The following is a 25435-nucleotide window of genomic DNA, read 5'->3' as shown; positions in this document are numbered from 1 at the left end:
CCAAAAGAGAAGAGTTACATCATCAATGGACAAAGGGGGAAAATTGCATTAAATGTGCATATGGTGATTGACATACAAATTCAGAAATAATTTCTAGAATTTAAATAGAAATACAATTCAATATTTCACTATAGGAGGGAAGACCCCCAGGCAACCTGTGTGCCTGCTCAGTTGCTGAGCCCTGTGCTGTGGGCCCTGTGGGCCCTGTGCTGTGATGCTGAAAATCCAGAAAGGGTTTTTGAGCCCTGCAGAACCCTAAAATGTACCCCCTTTTAAGCAAAAAAATAAAAAATAAATAAATGGACATGCCCACTTTGATATGCAGCCCCCAAAGGGTTGACTGTTAGTTGCTGTGCCCACTAGGCATGCCTGCTCTAAATGTAATGGGGTGAAGGAGAAAGTCAGGGGCTCATCCGTGCATTCCCCCATGTGTCATTGGCTATATACATGCATACACCTGCCATAACAGTGTCATCCATCCATCTGTCCATCTATCTGTTCTTTGGGCTGAAAATATAGAGCACACATGAGTTGGTTATACATGATGTATATGCTCACAGGAAGGAGGACAGGCATGATCACTCTTCTGGGTCTGTTAGGCAGGGAGCCTGCATGTATCAGCTATTCAAATATTACCATCACTACTTGGCTGGTCAATTAGAGGGGATGCCACGGTTTACCGGATTGCCCCAGTAAGTAAGCTACTGCCTCACACGGACTGACTGTGTATTACTCACACAGACTGGTAAGTATAGTATCTTTTTTTTTTCAGAGGGAGGCGGTTTCCCAGCTAGCTTAATTAGCCTAATATACATACTCCCAGTATGCTGGCTTCAGGTTTTGCAGGTCATATTTTGGTTCAGAGTTTTTGCATTGATGAAAGTTAAACAGGATTAGCGGCAGTGCTTGATTTATTCAGAAGCAACACAAAGAGATGCAAGAGAATCCCAACGTGCTGCCGTATCAGATCATTTTAATTGTTATCTAACAAGGGCATCTCAGAGGGTGAGGAGGGTCCTTAATTTCCGTACACAGCGAGTTCCCCAGCCTGCATGAAAGGGAAAGATGGTAATCATACCAAAGTGTGCCTAACTGCGCTCAGCGGATTTCTTCTTTGGAGCAATGCTGGCTGATCAAAACTGAGTTGAATTAACTCTGTTCCGTGCACCCACAAAGAACATGCCTGTTTGATCTGAAAACATTTAGCATCAGACCCAACCAATCTTTGCAAGTAACATGCCCCTTTCATCGGAAAATATCAAAGTGTTTTAACAAAAAAAGAGAGAGGTATTACACAGAATCACATCTCACAGGGGACACAGATGCAGGAAAATCAATGCCTTGCACAAATGCAGAGGGGTCTCACCTTAAATATCATCCATACAGGTGAGCACCTCTTGAAATAAAAGAAACGGAGATCTGAAAACATACATGTGTACTACAAGGTAAGAAAGAAGTATAACTCGAGGCATTAGAGGGGATAGAGTGTTGTCCATTCCCCCTTTCCCCATTGTCATGAGTGTGCAACCTCTCTCCCATTGCAAACATCGCTAGGCTGCCTAAATGCTACGAGTGAAAACATTCTTCTCAACTGCCTTGAACATTCTGCTTCCACTGATATTCCACATTTCCTTCAGGATAATAGCCAAGGTATGAAGTCCTTTACTAATCCCACATTGATCTGGTCTTCACCTGTTTGCATGCTTCACGTATTAGGCCCAAGGGTTTACTTTATTTACGTAATTTATAACCTGCTCCTTCAACACAGACGCCTGTTTCCAGGGTGGTTAGCAAGGTAGTTAAGAAACAACAGAAGTGCAATAAAAACATAGATAATAAAGCAACGCATTCCATCATGAGACGAGCTAAAACAGCAACCATCCATTCAAGTAGACAGTAAACTCAAAACCATTCTCAGCTTGAAATATAGTGGTACCTTGCTTCTCAAAAGCCTTGGTTCCTCAACGCCAAAAATCCAGAAGTGTTCCAGTTTTCAAACGTTTTTCAGAAGCCAAACATCTGATGCAGCTGTCAGCTATTGCTTTCCAAGGCGCCTGGACGAATCAGAAGCTGCGCCTTGGTTTTTGAACATTTTGGAAGTCAAACAGAACGGATTAAGTTTGGTGCTTTTGTTTTTGCCATTTATTTTGCGTTTTTCGGTTAATCTGTTTTTGTAAGTGTGTGAAACCCAGTTCAGCTACTGGGTATTGATTGTGTGACTGTGGAAATGGATAAAAGCCCCCCCCCCTCCAAACAATGACTATCAGTACAGGTAAGAAAAAATAATAATTTTCATTTTTATAATCTACAATACTGTCTTATTTATTTTATAGTACAGTACATTGATTATTGCTTTCAATTTATGGATCAATGGTCTCATTAGATAGTAAAATTCATGGTAAATTGCTGCTTTAGGTTTTTTTTAAAAAAGTCTGGAACGGATTAATCCATTTTGCATTACTTTTTGGGAAAGCGCGCCTTGGTTTTAGAACGCTCTGGTTTTGAAACAGACTTCCAGAATGGATCAAGTTTTGAGAACCAAGGTACCACTGTACTACCACTGGTGGCACTTAAAAGCCTGGAAAAATGGGGGGGGGGGACAAACCAAACATTTTGCCTGATATCTGAATGGGAGTAACCAGGATACCACATGGCCTTCTCTGGGGAAGGCTTTCTAAAGGTGAGGAGCTGTCACCAAAAGGGCTCTGTCTTCAGTGTCACCACCCACATCATTTGAGATGGAGGAGGGCATCCAGAAAAGGGCCTCAGATGACAATCTCAGCCTGATGTGGGATGAGAATGTGGTCCAACAGGTACTGGGGTTCTAAGCCATGGAGGCCTATAAAGCTTAAGACCAATATTTTGAACTCAGCATAGAAGGTTATAGGGAGTCAGATGTGTTATTTGAAGACAGGAGAGGTATGATCTCTTTGCCTGGTCTCTGTTACCAGTGTAGTTGCTGCGTTCTGGGCTAGCTGATGTTATGAGGGCCCAAAAGAGAAGAAGGTGTGGTTCATGCGCACTAAAGAATGTGTGTGTGTTGTGTGGCCTGGCAGGTCCAGGTCTCGTCCATTTAAGTCCTGGAAATGTTCTATGTACTTCCCATCCTTAGAATCCACGACCCCCAAGCCAAAGGGGCCTAGAACTATACTATACAACCTTTAGAAGACATCTGAAGGCAGCCTTGCATAGGGAAGTTTTTAAATGTTTAATGTTTTATTATGTTTTTACATATGTTGGAAGCTGCCCAGATGGCTGGAGCAACCCAGTCAGGTGGGCAGGGTATAATAATAATAATAATAATAATAATAATAATAATAATAGGTAAAGGTAAAGGTACCCCTGCCCGTACGGGCCAGTCTTGACAGACTCTAGGGTTGTGCGCCCATCTCACTCAAGAGGCCGGGGGCCAGCGCTGTCCAGAGACACTTCCGGGTCACGTGGCCAGCGTGACATCGCTGCTCTGGCGAGCCAGAGCCACACACGGAAACGGCGTTTACCTTCCCACTAGTAAGCCGTCCCTATTTATCTACTTGCACCCTGGAGTGCTTTCAAACTGCTAGGTTGGCAGGCGCTGGGACCGAACAACGGGAGTGCACCTCGCCGCGGGGATTCGAACCGCTGACCTTTCAATCGGCAAGCCCTAGGCACTGAGGCTTTTACCCACAGCGCCACCCACGTCCCTAATAATAATAATAGGACATCCCTATTTTCATTGGAGAAATGTTGGAGGTTATGGAATAGGTAGGAATAGAATAGAATATAAAGGATATCTGCCCTTTCCTTTCTTTTTTAAGGAAGGAAGTCTTTGCTGTTAATTTTATCAATTACTGACTTTCTTTTCTCAGGGATTTGGTATAGCTAGAGCAATGAACCTGAAGTTAGATTCTGAGCATCTGGTGTTAGTATAGAGCAGAGAGAGAGAGAGAGATTTTAAATAATACTTTTTTTTAATGTGTTCTGTGAACTGTCTTAAGGGAATTGAAAAGCGGGGAAGAAAGAGATTTCTACAGGTTGATATAAATATACCAAACAGGAAAATGAAATGTGGGCAACTTTCATGTTATACAAGCAGCTATGAAGAAAAATAATCTTTTTTTAATCTGCAAGATACAGAATATTAAAAAGAGCAATAATAATAATATTCAAAATTCAACTGGACAGCATCACCTATAATGCCAAAACAAATGGAGTAGAATAATAGTTTTCAGACTCGGGTTACTGTGTCAATGCAGAGACTTGAGCTGTGTTAATTCAACAAGCTTGATCCTGCTTGCCAGAGCATGCTTGTCAATATTTAGCACCCAGGGAGCATGTCACGAGTCTTTACAAAAACTCGCTTATAGACAAAACACAGGAGAGGCTGCTGTGATCCTTTTTCTAACATTGAGATTAAACTGTTGAAATTTGTTTTGAGCCTTTTAAAGAAGAGGGGTGTGTGTGTGTGTGTGTGTGTGTACACACACACGCATTCCTATATACCATTGGCAACTGAAAAGTGATAAAGTGCATTATGCAATTGAAAATGCTGTTCATATGAGTGTATTAGATACTTTTTACCTTTTTACCTTTATTAAATACTAGGCACTTTACATCTTTGTGGTGTTTCTTTTGCATCAAATGCCGAAATCAACCTTCCATCCTTCTGCTTTGCTGTGATATTGAAAACCGAGCAAAGTTCATACCATATGCTTTGGGCAGCCCTTTGATAAAGCAACTGCTGCAGAGACGAATTCACTTACATTTCCAAAACGTTCCCCCAAAATTATAAGGAGGAACAAACTTCCAAACCATCCGTTTGCTTATATCACCTGAGACTATTTGCTTTGTGAGTTGTGCCTGCTCTCTGACTGCAGCATACACTTTCAGGATGGTACAGAAAGCCCTTTTGTTAGGGCTGCCATTCTGAATGATATCCTCAAGCCTGAATTTTCGACTTCCTTTGCCCACCGAAACTTCATGCATACTCAAAAGGAGAGCAAATGGTTTCCTTGTTCGCTGTCCTTCAACTCACAGGCACCCATTGTAGTCTATTTTCTATTCAGATCTTCTGAGCGTGTCTCAGAGATTCACCCCTTCTAAAGGACCGTATGAGTCATGCATGCTCTTTGGCTTCATTGCTGCTGGCACCCCCTTATATATTATGGAATTTGGGTCTTGACACCAACCTTGTAATATTTCTGGTTGACCTCAATGGAGTAAGAGCTCATTGCCACCCACATTTTCAGTATGTGGATACATGCTCACAGTTCTCAAGTAGCCCTGCCCCTCCACCCTCCTTTATTCCATTCTCCTCGCTTTATCAATCTGGAAGTGAATATACCTACTTGCAGGCAGGTGTTTACTTGACAGTTTGTTTGCTTCTAGAGTCATGACAGTAGATCAGTTACATACTTATGATACAAAGGAAGCAATTGTGTCTTGGTGCAAGTGACAACAATGGAATTGAAGCAAGTAATTTTACAGGTAAAACCTTTGAAAGCACCAGGACCTGATGGTCTTTCAAGCAAAACACTATAATAAGTTGCAGGATTATCTTATACAACCATTAAAGGACATTATGAATATGGTTTTAAATACAGGCGAGCTGCCAGAATCATGGAAGAATGCTTACATAACTTTGGTTCCTAAACAAGACATGTTAAATTAATTGCAAAACTAACGGAATGTATAAACTTGAAAAGTATAAATTTAAAAACTAAAAAAATGAAATAGTGTCTTGGTGCACAGAACACCATGCCTACCAGAACAACATCACATATAATCATTTCTGTTCTGCATTCCAAAGAAGAACATGAAGAACTCTTTTCCTGCTTGGCAGGGGGTTGGACTCGGTGGCCCTTGTGGTCTCTTCCAACTCTATGATTCTATGATTCTATTCTATGATTCTATAAAATGTTCTATGATTCTATTCTATGATTTATAGCAATCTACTTGCCTGTTCCACCTTCTCATTCATGAACTCCCTTGACAACTGGGCATTTGTGCCCATTGATGGACCCTCTTACGGCTGTCAGTATGAAACTCAGCAATAATGGTTTCAAAGTATCAGAAGCCTAGAGCAAAATGTTCTACCGCTTTAATTACTATTATTTATTAAATTTCAATATCACCTTTCCTCCAAAGATCCAGTTCATAGCATAACAATGCAAAATGAAAACACAAAATAAAATGAAAACAAAGCAAGCCACTAACCCTCCCCACAGTATTTTTTATTTTGCAATATAATTATTCAACAATACATAGCATAATAACAAACTGAAACAACCCCCCCCCCCCACACACACCTGACACTAATGCTATTACAATGACCACACTATTAGATTCATGTTTGAAAGGTTCAAAAGGGGGGTGGAAGAGGTGACCTTCTAGGAGCAGGAAATCATGGGACAGGGGAAATAAAAAGCCCTATAGATACTGTCCAGGAAGCCCTAACACAGATATGGCTGCCCATCAGACGAAATTATCTGACTCATTATGACTGCTCTAGCATAAAAAATGTACTATTGGATTATTGGGATGCAGTCTATGTGGGGCCGTCATTGAAAGGAGATTGGTAATTCCAGCTAGTCCACAAGGTTGGTGGACCGGAAGTCACAGAAGCTAGTGATTTCCTTATTACATCAACTCTACCAACTTCCAGGTCACTTCTGGGCCCAATTCAAGGTACTGGTTAGGGTAACCTAACCAGCTTGGAACCTGCCCGTCTATTAAGCTCTGCAGGAGAGGCTCTCCTCTACATTCCATCAACATTTGATGCACGTTGAGCAGAGATGGATGTGAGGGCCTCCTCAACTGGGGAAGGGTTGTAGCTCAGTGGCACACCATTTGCTTTCCATGCAGACAATCCCAGGTTCAATCCTCCGAACCTCCAGGCAAGCTTGGAAATGTCACCAGTCTCAATCCCTGAAGAGCAGCTTTCATTGTAGAGAATACTGTAGTAGATCGTTTGACTCTGTATAAAGCCTTTTTTGTTTTGTTTTGTTCCACCATGTGTCCAGGCTCTGGATTGAACTCCCTGCCTCGACGTATCCCATCTACCTGTTTCTCGCTCAGTTTTTCCTCAATACACCAATAGTTTTTTGGTTTGGCTTACTAGGTTTTGGTTTGCTATATTGATTTCTTGGCCATGTTATACTGTTTGTGGTTCAGGTAGGTAGCCGTGTTGGTCTGACACAGTTGAAATAAATTTTAAAAATTTTAAAAAAAAATGTCCAGTAGCACCTTAGAGAGCAACTAAGTTTGTTCTGGGTATAAGCTTTTGTGTGCATGCATCTTCACATGATCTGAAGAAGTGTGCATGCACACAAAAGCTTATACCCAGAACAAACTTAGTTGCTCTCTAAGGTGCTACTGGACAATTTTTTATTTTATTTATTTATTTTGACTGTTTGTGGTATTTGACTTTAACTGGCTGCTGTGTTATTTATTATTTTTTTTAAAAAAAACTTTTTACATATTTTTAATTGATTATGATGTATTCTATTTTTTGTGTCTTGTAGCTTGTCATAAGTCACTCTGGGTATCTAATAAGGAAAAGTGGGATATCAATTCTTACCATTTGTTTTTTTAAAAAAAACATGTGCATGCATAATACTCAGCAAACACACCACGTTAATTAATGCAGCCTACTGTGTTTGGAAATGTGAAAGCAAACATGTGTTTGAATCCCTGCATGTGGCAAATTTGGAGCCGGGAAATGGCAGGCAGGAAAGGTCTCAGGTACCACCTACACTTCACTTTTCTTGCTCTCAGCCAGTGCTTTGCAAAGGAACTTTCCATTGAAAGAGACAAAAGAAAGGCCATCATGCAACCGGTACATATGTGGGCATGATATGTGTATGTTGGCCTCAGCTAACTAAAAAAATGTATGGGTCATACCCAGGGCTGCAGACTTGTGTGTGTGTGTACCTGTGTTTCCTCTCTTGTTTCCACACCGCACCCTTGTGTCTGCTCCACAGGGTTGAGGGACTCATCAGGGAAGAAGCAGGGGAAGGAGACGAAACAGAAGTCCCACAGTGCCACTGGAACTATACGTGCAGAGCATCAGATACAACTCTATGTCCACTGCACAGTGCACTTTGCTTAAAAACAAAACAAAAAAATCCCTATTTTACAAGGATTAGAGATAGCAAGTGCTGATTTGTGCGGACTCCAAGGCTCTGGAACAAGATGCTTTGGCTCTTAGCCTAAAAGCAGCACTGGGCATTTCTTTCTGATACTTGGGAGATACAAGGCAACTCACAGATAAATTTTGTGAAGAATCTCATTCCAGTCATGCCTTCCTTTCCTAATTTCCCTTTTCACTGTTTTGTCTTCTTTTCCTTTTTCCTTGGGGAGCAGGGTGATTGATAGCCTAATCCAACGACTGTATTACAGCTGCCTCAAGTTGGACTCTTTTCCTTATCATTAGCAGTTAGCCTATGGTTAAATTCACAGCTCACTGCTTGGTACAACCCCTGAGATTTAAGGTTCTGGCCTTTTAGAAAATATTTAACATAAAATTGAAATCTTGACATACTCAGAACTCAGTTCGCAGCAAGGATTCCTTAATTAATCCAATGTACTGTGCCATTGTTCTATGTAATACCGTGCCACAGTGAACAACTATCCAGGCTCCAAAAGAAGTATAGCACTAAATTAAACAGACTCTGGCAGAATCTACATCCTAAGGTGTATTTCCCCCGCTTCCTGAACAAAGTAGATGATTTTGAATATTTAAATTCACTCTCAAGAAATGTTACCGGGGGTGGGAGGTGAGGGGGAGGAAGGATCCCAAATCCCATTCCCTTCTGACTGCAATTCTATTCCCAATTACTTAGGAGTAAGTGCTCTTGTACTTAATGGGGTGTAGGGATGTAGAGGGATCCATTGTGATTTAGTTAACATATGAAAAGTCGGGTGGGGGGGCGGTTTGAATAAAAAAACCATACATACTAAAGAGAGATGCTGGGCAGCCAATAATGGAACTGTGTGAGCCAGCGAGTCCTCAGTTCAAATTAAGCTGCAGACATGAACTCACCAGCTTGTCTAAGGTGAAATGCTATTCTCAGCCGAAACACCCCATCTGCAATGTGCTGAGAAGAATACTGGCCCACCTTGCAAGGCTATTGCAAAAATTAATCAAGCTTTGAACCCCTGAAACACACCAAAAAAGCTAAGTACTACTACTATTACTATTATTTATGAACTTAAAAGTGTCTGAGAGAATGGTCTGCTGCTGTTCGTTGTGAAAATTAAGGCTAGAAATTCCAGGTAAGCACCAACCCCGGCAGCGTGATCCCCAGGGTGCCATCGCGGCTGCCCCTGTCCCGCCCATGCTGGGTGCCCCGCCCCTGGGATGCAAGCCCCGCCCCTTAAAACAATGTCCATTCATTCTTCTTTAAGAATCTATTTAAGACTGCACATGTGTTGACAAAGGCTGCATGAAACACATGACTTGGTGGTTGTGTGGGAAGAGTTGCAAATTTTAAGGCTTCTTGTTGATTTAAAAGAAGTGCTGATTGTGAGAAGATTCAGATTACATCCCTCGCCTTTTGAAAAACAGCAACGGAAGGGGACATAGCCCCTGGTCCGTGCTCCATAAACCTTTGCCCTGGTTCTTAAGTCAGTCGATGAGCTGCGAGCTTCTATGGAAATGGCAGCTGAGTCCCAGCTGAAAAATTATGCATCTCATAAGCTGCTATTCTGCTGAAATGTCAAGCTATGGCAGGCCTGTACCTCAAACTCAGCACTTGGCATTTTCCCTCTGTCTGCTTTGTTGCCATGAAGCAAACATGAACAGTGGGGATTAGTGTAGGGCAGGTAGCAGGCAAGCTCACTGTCAAAAATCTATTATTAGGACTCTGATCTCTTTCTGCACAGACCACTGACGGCAGTGCGTTGGAGGGGGTGGGGGGGTGGGGGGAGCGAGACGGCATGCAGTATGGCCCTAATGGAATAAAGAGAATTCTTTGTAAGTCTGTGTACATAATGCATGCAAATGAGCCGCTCTAATGGGCGAGCTACACTTAACAGAAATAATAGCCCCAAATTAAAATCGTATCCGATTTGTGTTGCAGCCCTGCTCTCCGAGTAGGCTTTCCGTAGCCCCCCGCTCTCCAAAGCAGGCTGTAACGTGCTCTCGCCTATTCTGTCTGATTCTCTCTCCAGGTGCAATTTACCTCCCACTAAAATAAATGGTAAAAGTCCAATTGATTTTAACCGCGCTGAATTGCACCCTCTGCTCTCAGCGCACATGCATATCACATACATTTCCTGCCTCACGATGGCTGGGTTTCGATTCGTGTCTAATGACTAGAGCTGACATCACGTAATCAATAAACAACTTGTGACTTAGAAAACAGAAAGCTCCTTGCCCCCCCCCCCCCCCGCTTTCCAGCCAGGTCTCCACCAAGTGATGTGTCAAAGAATAATAACAATAATAGAAACAAAAAGCTGGTATTCCTTCAGCCTCTTTGCTCTTCAAATTAACGTTATCTGTTTCTAAGAGATTTAACATATATGGGTCTTATTGATAACAACATTTATTTCATTGTGTGTTTCGACGTAACAAATGATCTTCTTGGTACTTTCCTGTCAGGGTTTCCTCAGATGGTTTAATTACATTATTTGAAAGACAGACAGATTTTTAATATTGTTTTAAAGATTCATTTCCCCTCTTCAAATGAAAACCATGGCAGGAATGTTTTGTGTGTGGCCTCTTAAGGTGAGAGGCAAGATTGTGGGTGTTCTGGGTAAGAGTTAGTTGATGGTTTCGGGTTTTATGTGTTTTTTTATTACATACTGAAACTATTGTAAACCACTCTGATATTTTTATGATATGGCAGTATATAAATATTTTTATGCATAAATAAATAAAATATCTCCAGACCCTTCAAACACAGAAATTAGTAGGGAACGGCAACACTTTATCCACCCCAACACTTTATCTCTTTTTTTTAAAAAAGGTAAAGAGGTAAAAACACAATTAGGAATACTTTTGGTTAGGACCTGAATGGGAACATTCCTAATTTGCCCAGTAATATCTGGAGGACCACAGGTTCGCCAACTTTGAGCTAGATAATAATGAGTCATAAGCAACACTATTTTCTAGAAAAAGAGGTGCTGGAACTCAGCGCAAACACCTTCCTCTTTCTCAATGGTGCCCACCTGAGAGGTGCCAGAAGTGAGTTCTGGCAAGTTCTGGCTAGGAAAAAAAAAAAGCTCTGATCATAACTGATTTATCATGTAGTAGGGCGTAAAGTGGGATGTTTTCATGGTGAATGGTTTTGGTTTTCTAAGGGTTTCATGTAGGATAATGTGCTGGTGTTCTGTAAGGGTATGAATGGAATTTTCATTTTTGTTTGTTTGTTATACAAGTATGTTTTCTGACACTTAACGTAAATTGTCTTTTTGAAAAGTTGGCGCAAGGTGTAATTTCTGTATTAATTTTACATTCCTCTCGGCTAAAGAAAACAGCTTTTTGATAGTCACCAAACTCTGTGGCAGTCAGTTCTTTCCCATTCTGCTTAAGACAAAAGGATCCTCTCTCATTATATGTAGACAATGTGATTTTAATATCATATCCATTAATTAGATTAAGGCAGTTACTATAGACTCTGTTATAATAAACAGGTAATTGCTAGCTTTTTAAAAAAACAACACCATTCTGGCCACTAAAGGCAAAAAACAACCATGTGGCTAGTTACACGAGACAGGGCCTTTTTAATTGTGGCTCCCCATCACAGGAATGCTCTACCCAGAATATTGCTGCTGTTGCCAAACTCACAGGATGAAGACCTTTTTAGCTGCTCAGCCCAGTTAGATCTTCTGCCTTAAGTTTATGATTTGAAGATAAATTGTCACCTTTTCTTGTTCTATTTTCTTGTTCTGTTTTCATAAGCTCCATTGTTTTCACCTATCGTTAGCCATTCTGAGAGATTTCCAGCTAAACTTAAGTGACGCACACACTTAGCATCTGTATTGTTCTTCTAGATATTTAAAATGAAGATTGGATGTTGCTAGCATCTCTGAACTCACCCACAGGAGTAGCAGATTCTGATGTAAATCTTTATTCCTTCCTTGTTCCTGAGGTAGATCTTCACTTGTCCCTTCTTCCCTGACAAGGAAGGGGCACCATTTTGTGGTTCGCCTCAGGTGCCAAGAGGTTTTGGGCTGGCCCTGTTGCTTGGGGTCCCAGGCCTGAGGTCCCCCATCTTGAAATATAATAATTTAATTTTGACTAAACTTTGGCTGCAGGTACTCACTTTACTAGACTAAATTGCAACCCAGGGGTGAGGAAAAGCCACCTAGGTTTGGTCATATAGTAATCCATTTACAGTGGTGCCCCGCAAGACGAATGCCTCACAAGACGGTAAACCCGCAAGACGAAAGGGTTTTCCGTTTGCAGAGGCACTTCGCAAGACGAATTTCCCTATGGGCTTGCTTTGCAAGATGAAAAATGACGAAAAATTTTGAATTTTTTTTTGCTCCAAAACCCCTTTTCCTGAAGCGATAAGCTGCTAAAAGCATTTTAGCAGCAAAACCGCTAATCCCCCACCCCTTAAAAAGCCGTTTTTAGCCCTTAAAATGTCAATAGCGCTAATAGCGCTACTCCGTCAATGGGCTTGCTTCGCAAGACGAAAAAACCGCAAGACGAAAAGACCCGCGGAACGGATTCTTTTCGTCTTGCGAGGCACCACTGTATTTCAAGTCTGTCAGTATAGAGGAAACTGCTACATAATTTAAACAATTTATTGGAAAAAAGAAAAAATGGAGTTGCTATCTGGCACTAAAATCGAAGTGAACTGAAGCATAGAATTAAAGACAAATATGTCAACCCCAGCATTACACAGAGTGAACAATAACTGTGATCTTTTAAGAAACAACAACAAAAATGTTACTACTAGTAGTAGTAGTACCTGAGTACTCAGGTATTCCTGACAAATTTAACTTTTGCAAATTCCAATATGAACTGACCAGACCACTATCTCCCAGGCCAATGTGTGGAGCAGAACTTTATCCTTCAGATTTTCACCCCCCCCATGATGAATTTTTCTGATCAAAACAATGCATTAAAATGCATTTTTAAATATATGAGAAAACATACATTTAGAAATGCATGTTTTGAGAAGGAAGAACAGGATATTGATGTTGGTCAGGAACATAGATTTAGTTAGAATTATTTCATATTTTACACTTTCTTGTTCATGGAAAGTGCCCAGTCAGCTCCAATAAGGGAATGTGTTTTCACCAAAAGATGAAAGCTGCTCAAAATCTGGGTTTTAGGTGGGTCACGCAAGGTCACACTGACTCATAAATCCTCAGATGTCTGACTAACCTTATCCTCTGGGTGCCAGCATGGACGATCCCCTATTTGTTATGTACTGCAGATGTGTTATATACTATGAGTCCAAATCATGATTTTTATATAAATAATATGAACAAGGCTGTACTATATTATTCCTTAAGGAGAGAGAGAGGGGGGCCTTCTTCCTATTGTGCAATATGGCTACCTGCCCTGAATTCTTAATAAAGGGTGGGCAAAATTCAAATAAATAATTTGCATTATTTATAGATTTTCTTTGCTGCCATTCATTCTGAAAAATGGGCTTTTTCCCCCCTTTTAAAAAAATAAATAAATAAAGATCAACAGCCAGTAATGTGAACTATATTACTCTTACAAATCTATAATTTAGAGCTAATCCTATTAGAATAATTTATTTCAGTAATACAAAAATAGCATGGCAGCTTGCAAACAGCAGGCTGCCCACCTATAGAACAAATTGTAACCACAATTGCACAGCACAGAAATAACCGCAGCCAGACAGTTTGAACTATAAATCCTTTTAAGTGGAAAGCTTCCAAATAAAAAGTGCCTGTGTTCTGCTTTGCACTCTCAGGGCAATCCACGGGACAAATGCTGTTGCGTTTATATTTTAAAACACACAGGCAGTCATGATGGATGGAGACTCGTGGCATTTTGCGTAGGGACGTGCAAACTTCTCTGGGTGTGAGGGACTGGGGAGAGGAGGAATGGTGGAGACCGCCTCCCCAGCCTGACGCTTTCGGAGAAGAAGACGACAGTTCAGAATTACAACAGGGGTTTGAGGGAGGTCACAGCTCAGAGGAAGATGAGGGGGAAAGGTGGGAAATGATGGGAGAGGAGGAGGAGGAGGTGGCAGAGCTGGCTGGCTGACACATTAGCACTAGGAAGCATTCCAGACCCACCATCTCCCAGAACCTGGCGAGCCTTAAAAGTAGGAGAGCAAAGGACTCAGAAGCAAAGGGCCCTCAGCGCCACCCGTAGAAGAGATGACAAATGAGGAAGTGGGAGAGAAAAGGAGTGGAGTGGAGATTTACTGGGGACAACGCCATTATTACAAGAGGCTGCATTCCCAAGCCTCTCTCTGTAAATATTGAATAAAAAGTAGATGGTAAGGACTTCTCCTTGTCTTATCCGTTCCTGGCAACCTGCCATGAGGGTTGGTTCCTCTGCAACCTGACACTGGGGCATTTCCAAGTCAGATCTTCTCATTAATAATAATAATAATAATAATAATAATAATAATAATAATAATAATAATAATTTTTATTTATACCCCGCCCTCCCCAGCCAAGACCGGGCTCAGGGCGGCTAACACCAAATACAAAAACAATTGATTGAAACACAGCTTAAAAAACAAGATTAAAATACAACATAAAAGCATTAAAATGCAGCCTCATTTCAGTGGAAACTCAAGTAAAAAACTTTTTGGGGGGATGAAAACGTCAAGTCTTCACCAAGGCTAACTATCCAGACTGGTCCTACATGGACCAGAAAAAAGCCAGGGAAGTCCCCAAAAAGGAGTTCCAACACAGAAGGAGAAAGGAAAGAATAAAGAAAGAGGGGGAATTAATCAACTTGATTCCAAGCCAAAGCCCAGGCGGAACAACTCTGACTGAAACTCCAATTCCTGGGACCACCTAGGTCCAGCAGTGAGCCTGACTCATGCTCAGAGGCGCAGTCTTGTGCCCAACATTGAGGAGACTCATCGCCGCACACTCCTGTGATGTCTTGTATGCAATGCCTGTAAAACTTCGGGAGGAGGCTGTGCCCAGATCCCAGCACAGTGTGGCTTCAATGACTGGCGGCTCCTCCTCTCTCACACTCAGGAGGAGCCAGCCATTGATGTTCCACCATGTTCAGCCTCCTCCACCCTCTCAACATTCGGCCCCTTCCCAACAAATATTGAGGGGGTTGAATACTCTTTCAACCCAACTGTGTTCATGCCTGAGCAGGCCCCAGTCTGACAGTGGCTTAAAAAAAATCACAGGTATGCAAACAACCCACGGGGTACCTCGATATTCCCTGGGGAGGAACCCAATGGGCTTTGGCCAGAACTTAAAGAGTCCTGCATTAGCCAGGTATCAGAAGACTGGTGAGTGAAGTAAGCACTTTCAGAACACCTGCCTGCTCTATCAGAAACACAACTTTTGAACAGATTTCTCCCTGGGTGGAAATCTACAGCACTGCTAGTGTTGTTTGTTCCTCACCACTCAAGCTGCAGTGCCAAAGGGAGTGAGCCTGACATGAGCCACTCTGCACCTTCCTCCTCCTCCTCCTCCTCCTCCTCCTCCTCCTCCTCAGGCTTATATATACTGCAGCAAACTGGCTCTTTGGTACAAGAAGAGGAGTGTGTATACATATACCAAGCAATAATCTTGCCTTCATTTTTCCCAAGTTTCTCCTGCTCTGAGTCAGAGACTGGGGTTATAGGAGGAAATAATCAAGGTGAGATGGATGCCCTAGCTTGCCATCGTACAGATGGCCATCAGTCTGTGATCTACCTGTGCATACAACAGCAGGCAGGGAGTCTCACTAAGCTCATGGACACAGCAACCCTTGCAGAAGTCTAAAATGTTCTCTCTGTCTATTCATGTGAGCAGGTGCTTGGGGGAAAGCCAGGAGAACTCACAGGAGCAAGAAACATGAAGTATTAACAAGTTCTACTAGGCAAAGTGTATTAGTGTCTCTTGACGAAGATAGCACACACATTTTCATTCACAGGTATCCTAAGAGGTGAAGTCCCTTCTGGCTCTTATACTGGAAAAGCCAGACCCTAGTGAAAGCTGAAGCCCTAGGCAACACAAAGAGCCTGAGCTAATAAAAGCCAGAAGGCTTATACCCCCTTGCAACAACACTTCAGAATAGGCAAAGCATGCTTGTTTGTTTTTGGCATTTAGCTATTGCCCTTTCGGCACAAGGGCTCTCAGAGCAGCTTAAATAATCAGTATTAAAGCAGTCCCTGCTCTCAGCATAGCAATCTAAATGACATGACACACAAGGAAAATGGAATGGGAGGGAGGAGGGGAAAGCAAGCACAAGATCTTAAAGTTACAGCTGAATAACTGTTTGGCTCTCTTTGGAATTGGTTTAACCCTAACCTAAATTTGGATTTTTAAAAAATGAAGTTAATTAAAATGTAGGATAATTTATTGGTCAACTATCAACTTTTTTTTCTGAAAGCTACCATGCTTAAGAGCTGAATGAATGAGCTGATCCCCTGCTTATCACTCTCCCATTCAGTGGTGTGTGGTCAGTGGACTGGGGGGGGGTCTAGGCTAGCCCCCTACAGGGGCGAAGGAAGGAGAACCGCCCCTCCCGGAGCGGGATGTTGGGGGCGGGGCAAACCGCCCAGCATGCATGTGTATGTGCCGCTATGTATCGCACACACGCATGTCGCTATGTACCGTGCATGCATGTGTGACGTATAGACAGTGGTGGGATCCTCTGCGCATGGCTGCAGCAGCAGCAGGGGGATCCCACCGTCGTCCGTAAGGTGCTTGAGCGGCGGAGGGTGCAGCCACGAGCAGAGGATCCTCCACATGTGGCTGCAGCGGAGCAATGTTGGTGGCTCGTGCTGCTGTGCCCAGGGGGGTGAGTTCCCCGTGGGGTGCCTTCTTGTCACCCCCTCAGAGATGGCACCTGGGGGCAGACCGCCCCCCCCTGCTCCCTTCCTCGACCACTGGCCCCCTAAATGTTCCCCTGGCGCCTCCTTCCCAAAGCCCATGAAGCTTCTGCTTGGCTTAGGGAAGAAGAAGAAGAAGAAGAAGAAGAAGAAGAAGAAGAAGAAGAAGAAGAAGAAGAAGAAGAAGAATAGGGGGAGGAGGAGGAAGAGGAATTTGGAGTTGATATCCTGCTTTATCACTACCCGAAGGAATCTCAAAGTGGCTAACATTCTCCTTTCCCTTCCTCCCCCACAACAAACACTCTGTGAGGTGAGTGATGCTGAGAGACTTCAGAGAAGTGTGGCTAGCCCAAGATCACCCAGCAGCTGCATGTGGAGGAGCGGAGACGCAAACCCGGTTCACCAGATTACGAGTCTACCGCTCTTAACCACTACACCACACTGGAAGATTGATTCTCACACTCAGGACATCAAGATGTCATGCACGTGACGTCTCCCTGCCCATCGCCTTCGCAAGCTGTTGCCTCTGGCCCTAAACGTTCCCCTACGAAAAATTTCACCACACTGCTCCCATTGAGAACAATGGGTCTTGAACCGCTTAAGCTTGGTTGCCCTGCTTAATCTCGCTCTCCCACTCTCCTCCCCTGTAAATGCTGGACATTTAAAGCCTTGCTACAAAAGAAAAGGGCGGAAGGCTGTCTATTACTGTTTTCAATACTCTTTAAGTTTAGCTTCGAAAATCTCTCACCCTTTTTCCACAGACCAGGAGGGTTCCAGTTGTGAGTGATATTCCCTTGCTCCCCAAAGAGGTGAATTTCCAACCATGAAAGCAGAGCTTTACTATGGAAATGAGGACAGGCTTGGAAAAGCGCAAGGAGTCCAGGTACTGCTGTAATCTGTACTATACACATACTTAAAAATTTGTGCTGTGGAGGACACGCTTTTCATCATGCAGCAATTTTATAGTTTTATTGGTCTGACATTGCCATGAAGGAATTCAGAAATGGCAGCTTAAAATGAAAGAAAGGGAGGGGGGGAAATACCACCGAACGGCGTTACTTATATAAAATACTACTGCAATAGTTCTTTTATTAATTTTTAATGTGCAGCACCCTCTGTGACCTCTTTTATTCTTTCGCTGTCAACATGGCAGACTGGGAAAAAATTGAAGCGGGATAATAAAGCCTAGGAAGTCCTTAACCCCCAAGAGAACGCACGTGGGTTTCCTCTTCCTCTCCTGTCCGTCTGTCTGCGTCTCAGTCTCTCTGCGCACACTTGATGCGCACAGAGATTAAACCGAATGGCTCTATTTTTGCCTCAAGCTAATGCCTTTCTTTACATTTCTATATTTACTTTAAATACTGCCTATTAAGCACAAAAGTGTATTTATCTGTGCAAGGCTATGGACCAATTTACTGCAGTAAACGATTTCCATACATTTATAAGTCAATTAAAACACACACACACACACACACACACACACGACACACTCAGCAAGATAATCACCACAGGACAGCCTTCCTGTTTTTGACACACAATAGAACTACATGAAAGAAAGCTGTTTCCTTTTGTCTGTCCGGCCTGATTCAGCTGCATTTTGCTTGAACAGTGGGGCACCATTATGCGATGAATATTTACCACTGTTTATATCTCCAAGGAGACTAATCTCCATACCACTACAGTCCAGAAGCTCACGGCATTTTCTCGGCAGGACCAGGTTCATGTTGTCACAGCAACTGAGGGCACGGGGTCAAACAGATTAATCCATCAGTGAAAATAAAGCATGGCACGGGTGCACCACAATTCCCCCCACGCCTCCGACAGAGGGTTTAAAATCATGTTTTGTGCAGGCACCCACTGTAGTGTGTGTGTGTGTGTGTGTGTGTGTGTGTGTGTGTGTCACAAAGGAGTGAGGCAGAGAAAACATTAAATTGGGGAGTGTGGTTTCACATCCCTGGGGGAGCCACTTATGGAAACATGGCGGGAAGGTGGATTTTGAGAGGGAGACAGATGCCAAGTGCAGCACATAAAGAATTCCCACGATGCATTGGGAATGCTTGTATTTTTCTCTCGTGGTGCCCTTTGATTAGCCTCTGTCTAACATGTGGCCTGACAACTGTGACAGAATGAAAAATTCCAGGAAAACTGTGGGTCACGAGAGAAAAGAGATTTCCCCCTTCCTCGGGGTTGACCCTATCACTGCCTTTCGTTGCAGTGTTTCACCATTAAGGAAAGGGCAGCCCAAGAGTGTTCACACTCAATCTGCTCCATCTGTCATGACTATTAGGGAACACACTGGCCGGCAAAGAAGCACAGAGAACAGAGCAGGCACAACGCCCCTAGCCGTGCTGCAAGTACTGCCTGATCTTTCGCTGGCCCCAGAGGAGGCGTTTTCATCGGGAAAGGGCAACACTTACCTGACACTCCGCCGTAGGTAGTCCTCTTCCCCAGCCCGACAGCTGGCCAAGGTGTGCCATCTGCTCTCAGTCCCATCAGCCCTGACACGGTGTTGGTGGCTGTAACACCATCTGCGCCACCTGAGGACAAATTTAGGGACAGACTTAATAAGCTGGAAAAGAGATGCTGGAAGTTATCCCACAGCGGTAGCGCAAGAAGACCATAAAGCCAAGTCAGCCTTTCTTTCTAGCCATAATCCACCCTCAACCAATTCGTTGTCCTCATATCATTTTTTTTTTAATTACAAATTTAGAATTTGTAGAGTGCATTTCAAATACAGTGATACCTCTGGTTGTGAACGGGATCCGTTCCGGAGGCCCGTTCGCAACATGAAAAGCCCACAACCTGAAGCGCCGTATCTGCGCAGGTGCACGGTGTGATTTGGCACTTGTGCGCATGCGCGAAGTGTGATTTAGTGCTTCTGCGCATGTGCGAGCAGCGGAACCAGGAAGTAACCCTTTCCGGTACTTCAGGGTCAACGCAGGATGCAACCTGAAAAAACGTAACATGAAGCAAACGTAACATGAGGTATGACTGTATCCCAAGGATGTCACACAGAGTAATCTTTACAGCAGCTACTCTTGTCATGGAGCAGGGATTGCTTGCAGCTCCTGGCTAGCGGCTGTGGTCAGAGAAGGGCTGTGGCTCATTGACACAGCATATGCATGCAGAAAGTCCCAGGTCCATTCCTGAACATCTCCAGGTAGGACTGGGAAATAGCTCTGCCTGAAATTCTGGAGAGCTGCCATCAGTCAGTGGAGAAATACTGAGCTAGATGGACCAAGAGTCTGACAAGGAAGGTTTGTATGTTCCTATGTCAAGCACACACTTGATAACAAACCCATGTTTATTTTGATGTAATGCTGGAAATAGTCCAAAAAATCTGAGGGATGCAGCCAGGGAACTCTCTGTGCTCTGGCCTTCTCAAGTGGCCTTTCAGAAGATACACTATTGTCCGACTCCAATATAAATCAAGCCCCACCCCCCATGGAGAGATACCTACAAGGGGAATACATGTGAATTTTGTAAAATCTTTCTATGAGCAAATGATGAGTGCTTATGAAGAGTTGCAATAGGATTAACCAAAATAGCATGGTTTTACCTAATTGTTTTGACTGGCCATTCACACAAGGGCTTAACCTTTGACCGCAGTTTAGACATAGACAATCCGATGCATTTAAAGATTATTTCATGTTTTCTGGATTTTATGCTGGAAATTGACTGCATGGCTGAATCGTCATCCAATCAAATGTTAGCCCCAACCCCCAGTGGCCAATTGCATACGAGATGGAGGGAGGCATGCTGGGTGAGTGTTGAGGAAAGCTGTCCCACACCTCACCCCATGTAGAACAACTTACAATTATATTCTCCATGCACAAACACAATGATACTGTCCTGGCCCTGGCTAAGTTCCTCTTGGAAGTAATAAGAAACCGAAACCTACACGCTCTGGATTATTTTCCTTTTGAAGATGTTTTTGTGGGTCTTTGGACTAAAATAAAGATTGTGTGTATATCCTCCATGCTGTCCCTTTGTTTAAACAGGATAACGAAACCAACAAGAGCTAGTCTTTTTAAGGACATAATATATTGTCTAAGAAACAATCTGATTATCATTTGCATCAAACAAGCAACGATTTACAATTTTGTATTTCCTTTGACTAAAACAACCATAAGCAAAGCAATCTGGATTTGTTTGGGCGAGGGTTTTTGCCCATGTCTCTCAAAAGGTTTAGTGCATCAGTTTCTGTTCATGGGCTATATGCTAGCTGGGTCTTCATGCAGTGGACGAATGGCGTACCCTGTCTCTTAGCTGCTCCATGCCGGCATCTAGACCATGTGATTCTCTGCCCTCCCCCTTTCTAAGGAGAGAAAATCATTCTATGAGCCAGGAATACACATGATCAGGTATTAGCATGGGGTGCTTGGTTTATATGTGAGGGCATCTGCACGGCAGAAGAAAGCAGGTCCAGAATCAGGGATTGACATGATTAGACACCTGCTGAAGCCCACATCCCACTGAGGGCTCCACTATCGAGGTCCCCCTTCCAGATCTGCTCCTCTTCTTCCTCACCATCACCACCAGCCCTCCCCTTCTGGTCCAAATGGAGTAAAGCAAATGAACAGTCGTGGAAAATGAGGAGGAGGAGTTGAGAGGAGGCGGCAGCAAGGGTGAGGAGGAGGAGCAGCATCTAGTGGCGCAGGCAGTCAACCTGGTGCCCTCAAGATACTTTGGACGACAACTCTCACCAGCCCCAGCTAGCATGGCCAAATAGTCAGCAAAGCTGTGGGTTTAGGGAGTTGGAGAAAGTTGCACTAAGGGATTGAGACTTGCACAGAGAATAGGATGGACTGAGGGTGTCTTGGCCCCCTTCCACCTCAACCCCCCTCCAAAAAAAGACAGCCCTGGAGAAGAAAAGATGACACGACCTCCTTCATCAGGTGAAGGCCCAGATAATGTATGAACCAGTGGCATCCCTTCACATAAGTTTCTCAGTCAGAAAAGAGGGCAAAAAATGAAAATGGCAAATGTCTCGTGTCCCTTAGTAGATTTCTCTTGCTACAACGCCACTTACATGTCCTGATTAATCAAGCTGTGAGCTTATATGACAGGGAGATGCCAAAACATCTGAGCTTGTTACCTTCTTGGGAAGCCCTTGCAATGCTCACAATATCCGTGACATTTGGGGTCAGCTTGGCAAAGAAAGGAATCCGAACAGCTTGCCTCACCCAGCGACAGATGTTGCGCACCAGCTCTGGATCCTGTTCAAATAGGTCAGATAAATACAGTGCATAATTAAAAGTAATGTGATCAAAACTTTCCAACAATCTGCTGCACTGTGGCTTGCTGAAATGATACTTAAATGCTCTGCTTTGCCTCGTTATCTTAAGCTGTATCTGCATTGCTTCTTCCCAGTCCAAGGCAGCAGGAAAAGAATGCCTGCCATATATCCGATACCTAAAAACAAAACTTAAGAGGGCTGGCAGTATGATGTAGGATTGCTCAAGCTATCACTGTGGACAGCCATAAGTATCAGCTAGTTGAATGCCTCTAAACTATGTGGAAACAAGTGCATGGTCTAGGGCTGGGGCTGGGCTTTCAAAAATGTGAGCCTCCACTTTGAAAAAACAACACAAAACCTTATGACTCGTTTTAAGTGAATCTAGAACCTGTGTTGATCCTTGAAGTGAGTTGCAGTGGGTCACAAACACAGATGTCCCTCCTCTGCCAATCCTTCTCTCTAACACAGCCACTTTTCAAGGGTCAAATAGTGCACTGAAAAGCACTTGGATATCTGATATCTGGATTTATTCTTTAACATGACCGGATTTCATTTTATTAAAATGGCGCAATAAGTTGAACAGCTTTAATTTAACCACATAAGATTGTTTGTACGTAGGATTTAGCTGTTCCGCACCGAGGAATTATGAGCTGCACATATATCACAGAAAGGTTAACGTCACAAATAGGAAGAGAACGTCTTTACCATGGCTGCACCATGGGTGAGCAATTCCACAGCAATGCACAAGTCCAAGCAGAATTAAACCTTAACTGCAGGCAAAAACATCTCCTACCAAACTGAAACAAAAAGTCAAAGGCATTTCGCCTACTCAGACTATTTATATATTATTCTGTAGCCCAGAGCTAGCCAACTGATAGACCCTTGGTGGAGTTTGGACCCAAACATGACTATATCTATTTTTATTCGCCTTCCATGGGAGTTGCCATTTTTATTCAAAATATTTTCCCACTGTTTCAATTTTAAGAAAACAAAGAAAAGTAACCAAAATGTATGAAATTCCACACTTGTGATTACACTTCAAAATTTCGTATGAACCTGAATGCAACCTGTACATCTAACTTCTGTAGGTCAGGGATCAGGGATCTGTGGCTCTCTAGGGGATGTTGGACTTTAGCACTCATTAGCCTGGCGAATGGACTGGGACAGTGGGAGTTGCAGTCCAATAGCATCTGCAGGGCCATAGGTTCCCCATCCCCGCTGTAGGTAATGCTATTCCTGAGTACAGGTGATTTTGAACAGTGAGCCCCCTACTACTAAGCAGAAATTTGTTTTCAGGTCTGGTGCCAGTATCTGGAATCCTAGGTAAAGGTAAAGGTAAAGGTAAATGGACCCCTGACCATTAGGTCCAGTCGTGACCAACTCTGGGGTTGCGGCGCTCATCTCACTTTATTGGCCAAGGGTGCTGGCGTACATCTTCCGGGTCATGTGGCCAGCATGACTAAGCCACTTCTGGCAAACCAGAGCAGCGCAATGAAACACCATTTACCTTCCTGCCGGAGCGGCACCTATTTATCTACTTGCACTTTGACGTGCTTTTGAACTGCTAGGTTGGCAGGAGCAGGGACCGAGCAACGGGAGCTCACCCTGTCGTGGGGATTCGAACCGCTGACCTTCTGATCGGCAAGTTCTAGGCTCTGTGGTTTAACCCACAATGCCACCCACATCCTACCAGGGCCTAAATCCTGCCCTGGGCCTGCCACACAAGGCACTGCGTGGCTACAAGCTGCCACCTTAAATTTCCCACAATGCAGCATTCTGTGGCACTGTGAGAAGTCTAAAATTGTAGTCACCTGCCACTACCACTAGTGATGTACATTTCTGCCCAGCCCCAACATAGAAGGGGTCCCATGAAGGGCACTTTCCTGCTGGGCTGTGAAAGCTCAGGCTACTCCTGTTTATTATGTAATTTGTCCAGCGGTCAGTTTGTGAGGGGGTGGGGGTGGGGGTGGGAAGACACTTCAGACCCAAGGACCCCGGTCTGGAGCCTACAGTGGTCCTAGAAAACTATCCCGGAGGTAATCAAGGCCATTTGAGCCACAGGAATCTCCAATAAACTAAACAACATGAGTTGACAAAGACTTATTAAGTCATCTCCCCATACCTCCCTCCCCTAAATAGCTCCTAAGCACAGTTATTTTGGAGAGGTCAAATGGTTTTTTCTGAACACTCATCTCCTTTGAAGAACGGTTCAGGATGACAAAAAGCTAAATGGGGAAGAAGAAAAAAACCAACTCGCTCTCTTTAAAGCTAGAAATAGAAATCTTCAAGCACTTACTGCCCTCGTGGGACAGCCATCTTTTAGAGGACAATCAGCTATCTGTTCTATTGATAATGGCTCTATAGTAGTAATGCTCTTTGATTCCAGAGCATGGAACAGTCTTTCACTTTATTACTCTGTAATAGGTTTCTCCCTCTTGTGACAGCTACGGATAATGCCTTTTGATACATTATGTTAAAATCGGCAACACCGATTTCGTGATTAATATGATCTTAATGAGTTAAAAAGTTCTGAGGAGAATGATAAATAATTTATCCCAAAACAAACCGTACGAGCGCGCCAGTCGTGTGTCAGCTAGATCCTTTCCTATAATTATTTACATGTATTCCTTCCATGCTCTTTGCTGAAGTTAATTAAATTTGTCATAAAGAAAGAGGCCTCTGATGAAAGGGTGCATCGTCACAAAAAAACAGCCGATAACCAGATTTAGATATAGGCTGAATTTGCACATAAACACTAAGCCAAACCATGGCTTACTTAGTGTGAACGCGGAGGCTCTCAGAGCAGAGATTGCAGCCATTTTACTCCTTCTGGGTCCGTTTAGCTCAGTGTGGAGTGGCAGTTGAGCCAAGGTTTGGCTTGGTGTGCCTTCTGTTGGTGCTTAAACACGTTCCTCCTTAACTTTGGCTTTGGTGTCACACCGCCCTGAGCTAAAGGACGAGGGAAGAAAAAAATAGGTGTGAGCTCTTCTCTGGGATCCAGCATGTTTGTGTGGTCTTGGTAAGCCGTACCTTTGGCTTGCTGTGCTGTGCAAACCTGACCACTGCGATCCTAATCTGATAAAACCATCATTTATCAGACCAAGAAAGACGTTTGTATTGAACAGATGTAACATTTTAAGTGCGGTGGAAATAGCTCAAATGAGCATATCTGTTTTCAGGGTAGTCAACGTATGTCAAACCACTTCCATCACATTTAAATGTTATGTCTGCATCTTCAGCCTGAGGTATATTTAAACCACTGCTG

At 43.4% G+C, this 25435-nt stretch overlaps 1 protein-coding gene across 3 annotated transcripts in view; it reads right to left on the bottom strand.

The window, feature by feature from the left end:
- DPYD (dihydropyrimidine dehydrogenase) overlaps positions 1–25435 on the bottom strand; it is a 498994-nt gene that overhangs the window by 86847 nt on the left and 386712 nt on the right. For all 3 annotated transcript variants that reach the window (XM_083444836.1, XM_083444835.1, XM_083444837.1), the window contains 2 exons: positions 22030–22150; positions 19349–19468 (listed from right to left, as the gene is read on the bottom strand). In XM_083444836.1, the coding sequence (XP_083300962.1) occupies positions 19349–19468; positions 22030–22150 (241 nt within the window). The remainder of the gene's footprint in view (positions 1–19348; positions 19469–22029; positions 22151–25435) is intronic.

This window comes from Podarcis tiliguerta (assembly GCF_965153285.1).
Source record: "Podarcis tiliguerta genome assembly, chromosome: 6".
Lineage (NCBI taxonomy): Eukaryota > Metazoa > Chordata > Lepidosauria > Squamata > Lacertidae > Podarcis > Podarcis tiliguerta.
Note: the sequence above shows the minus strand (reverse complement) of the source record. Positions and strands in the feature narration are given on the sequence as shown.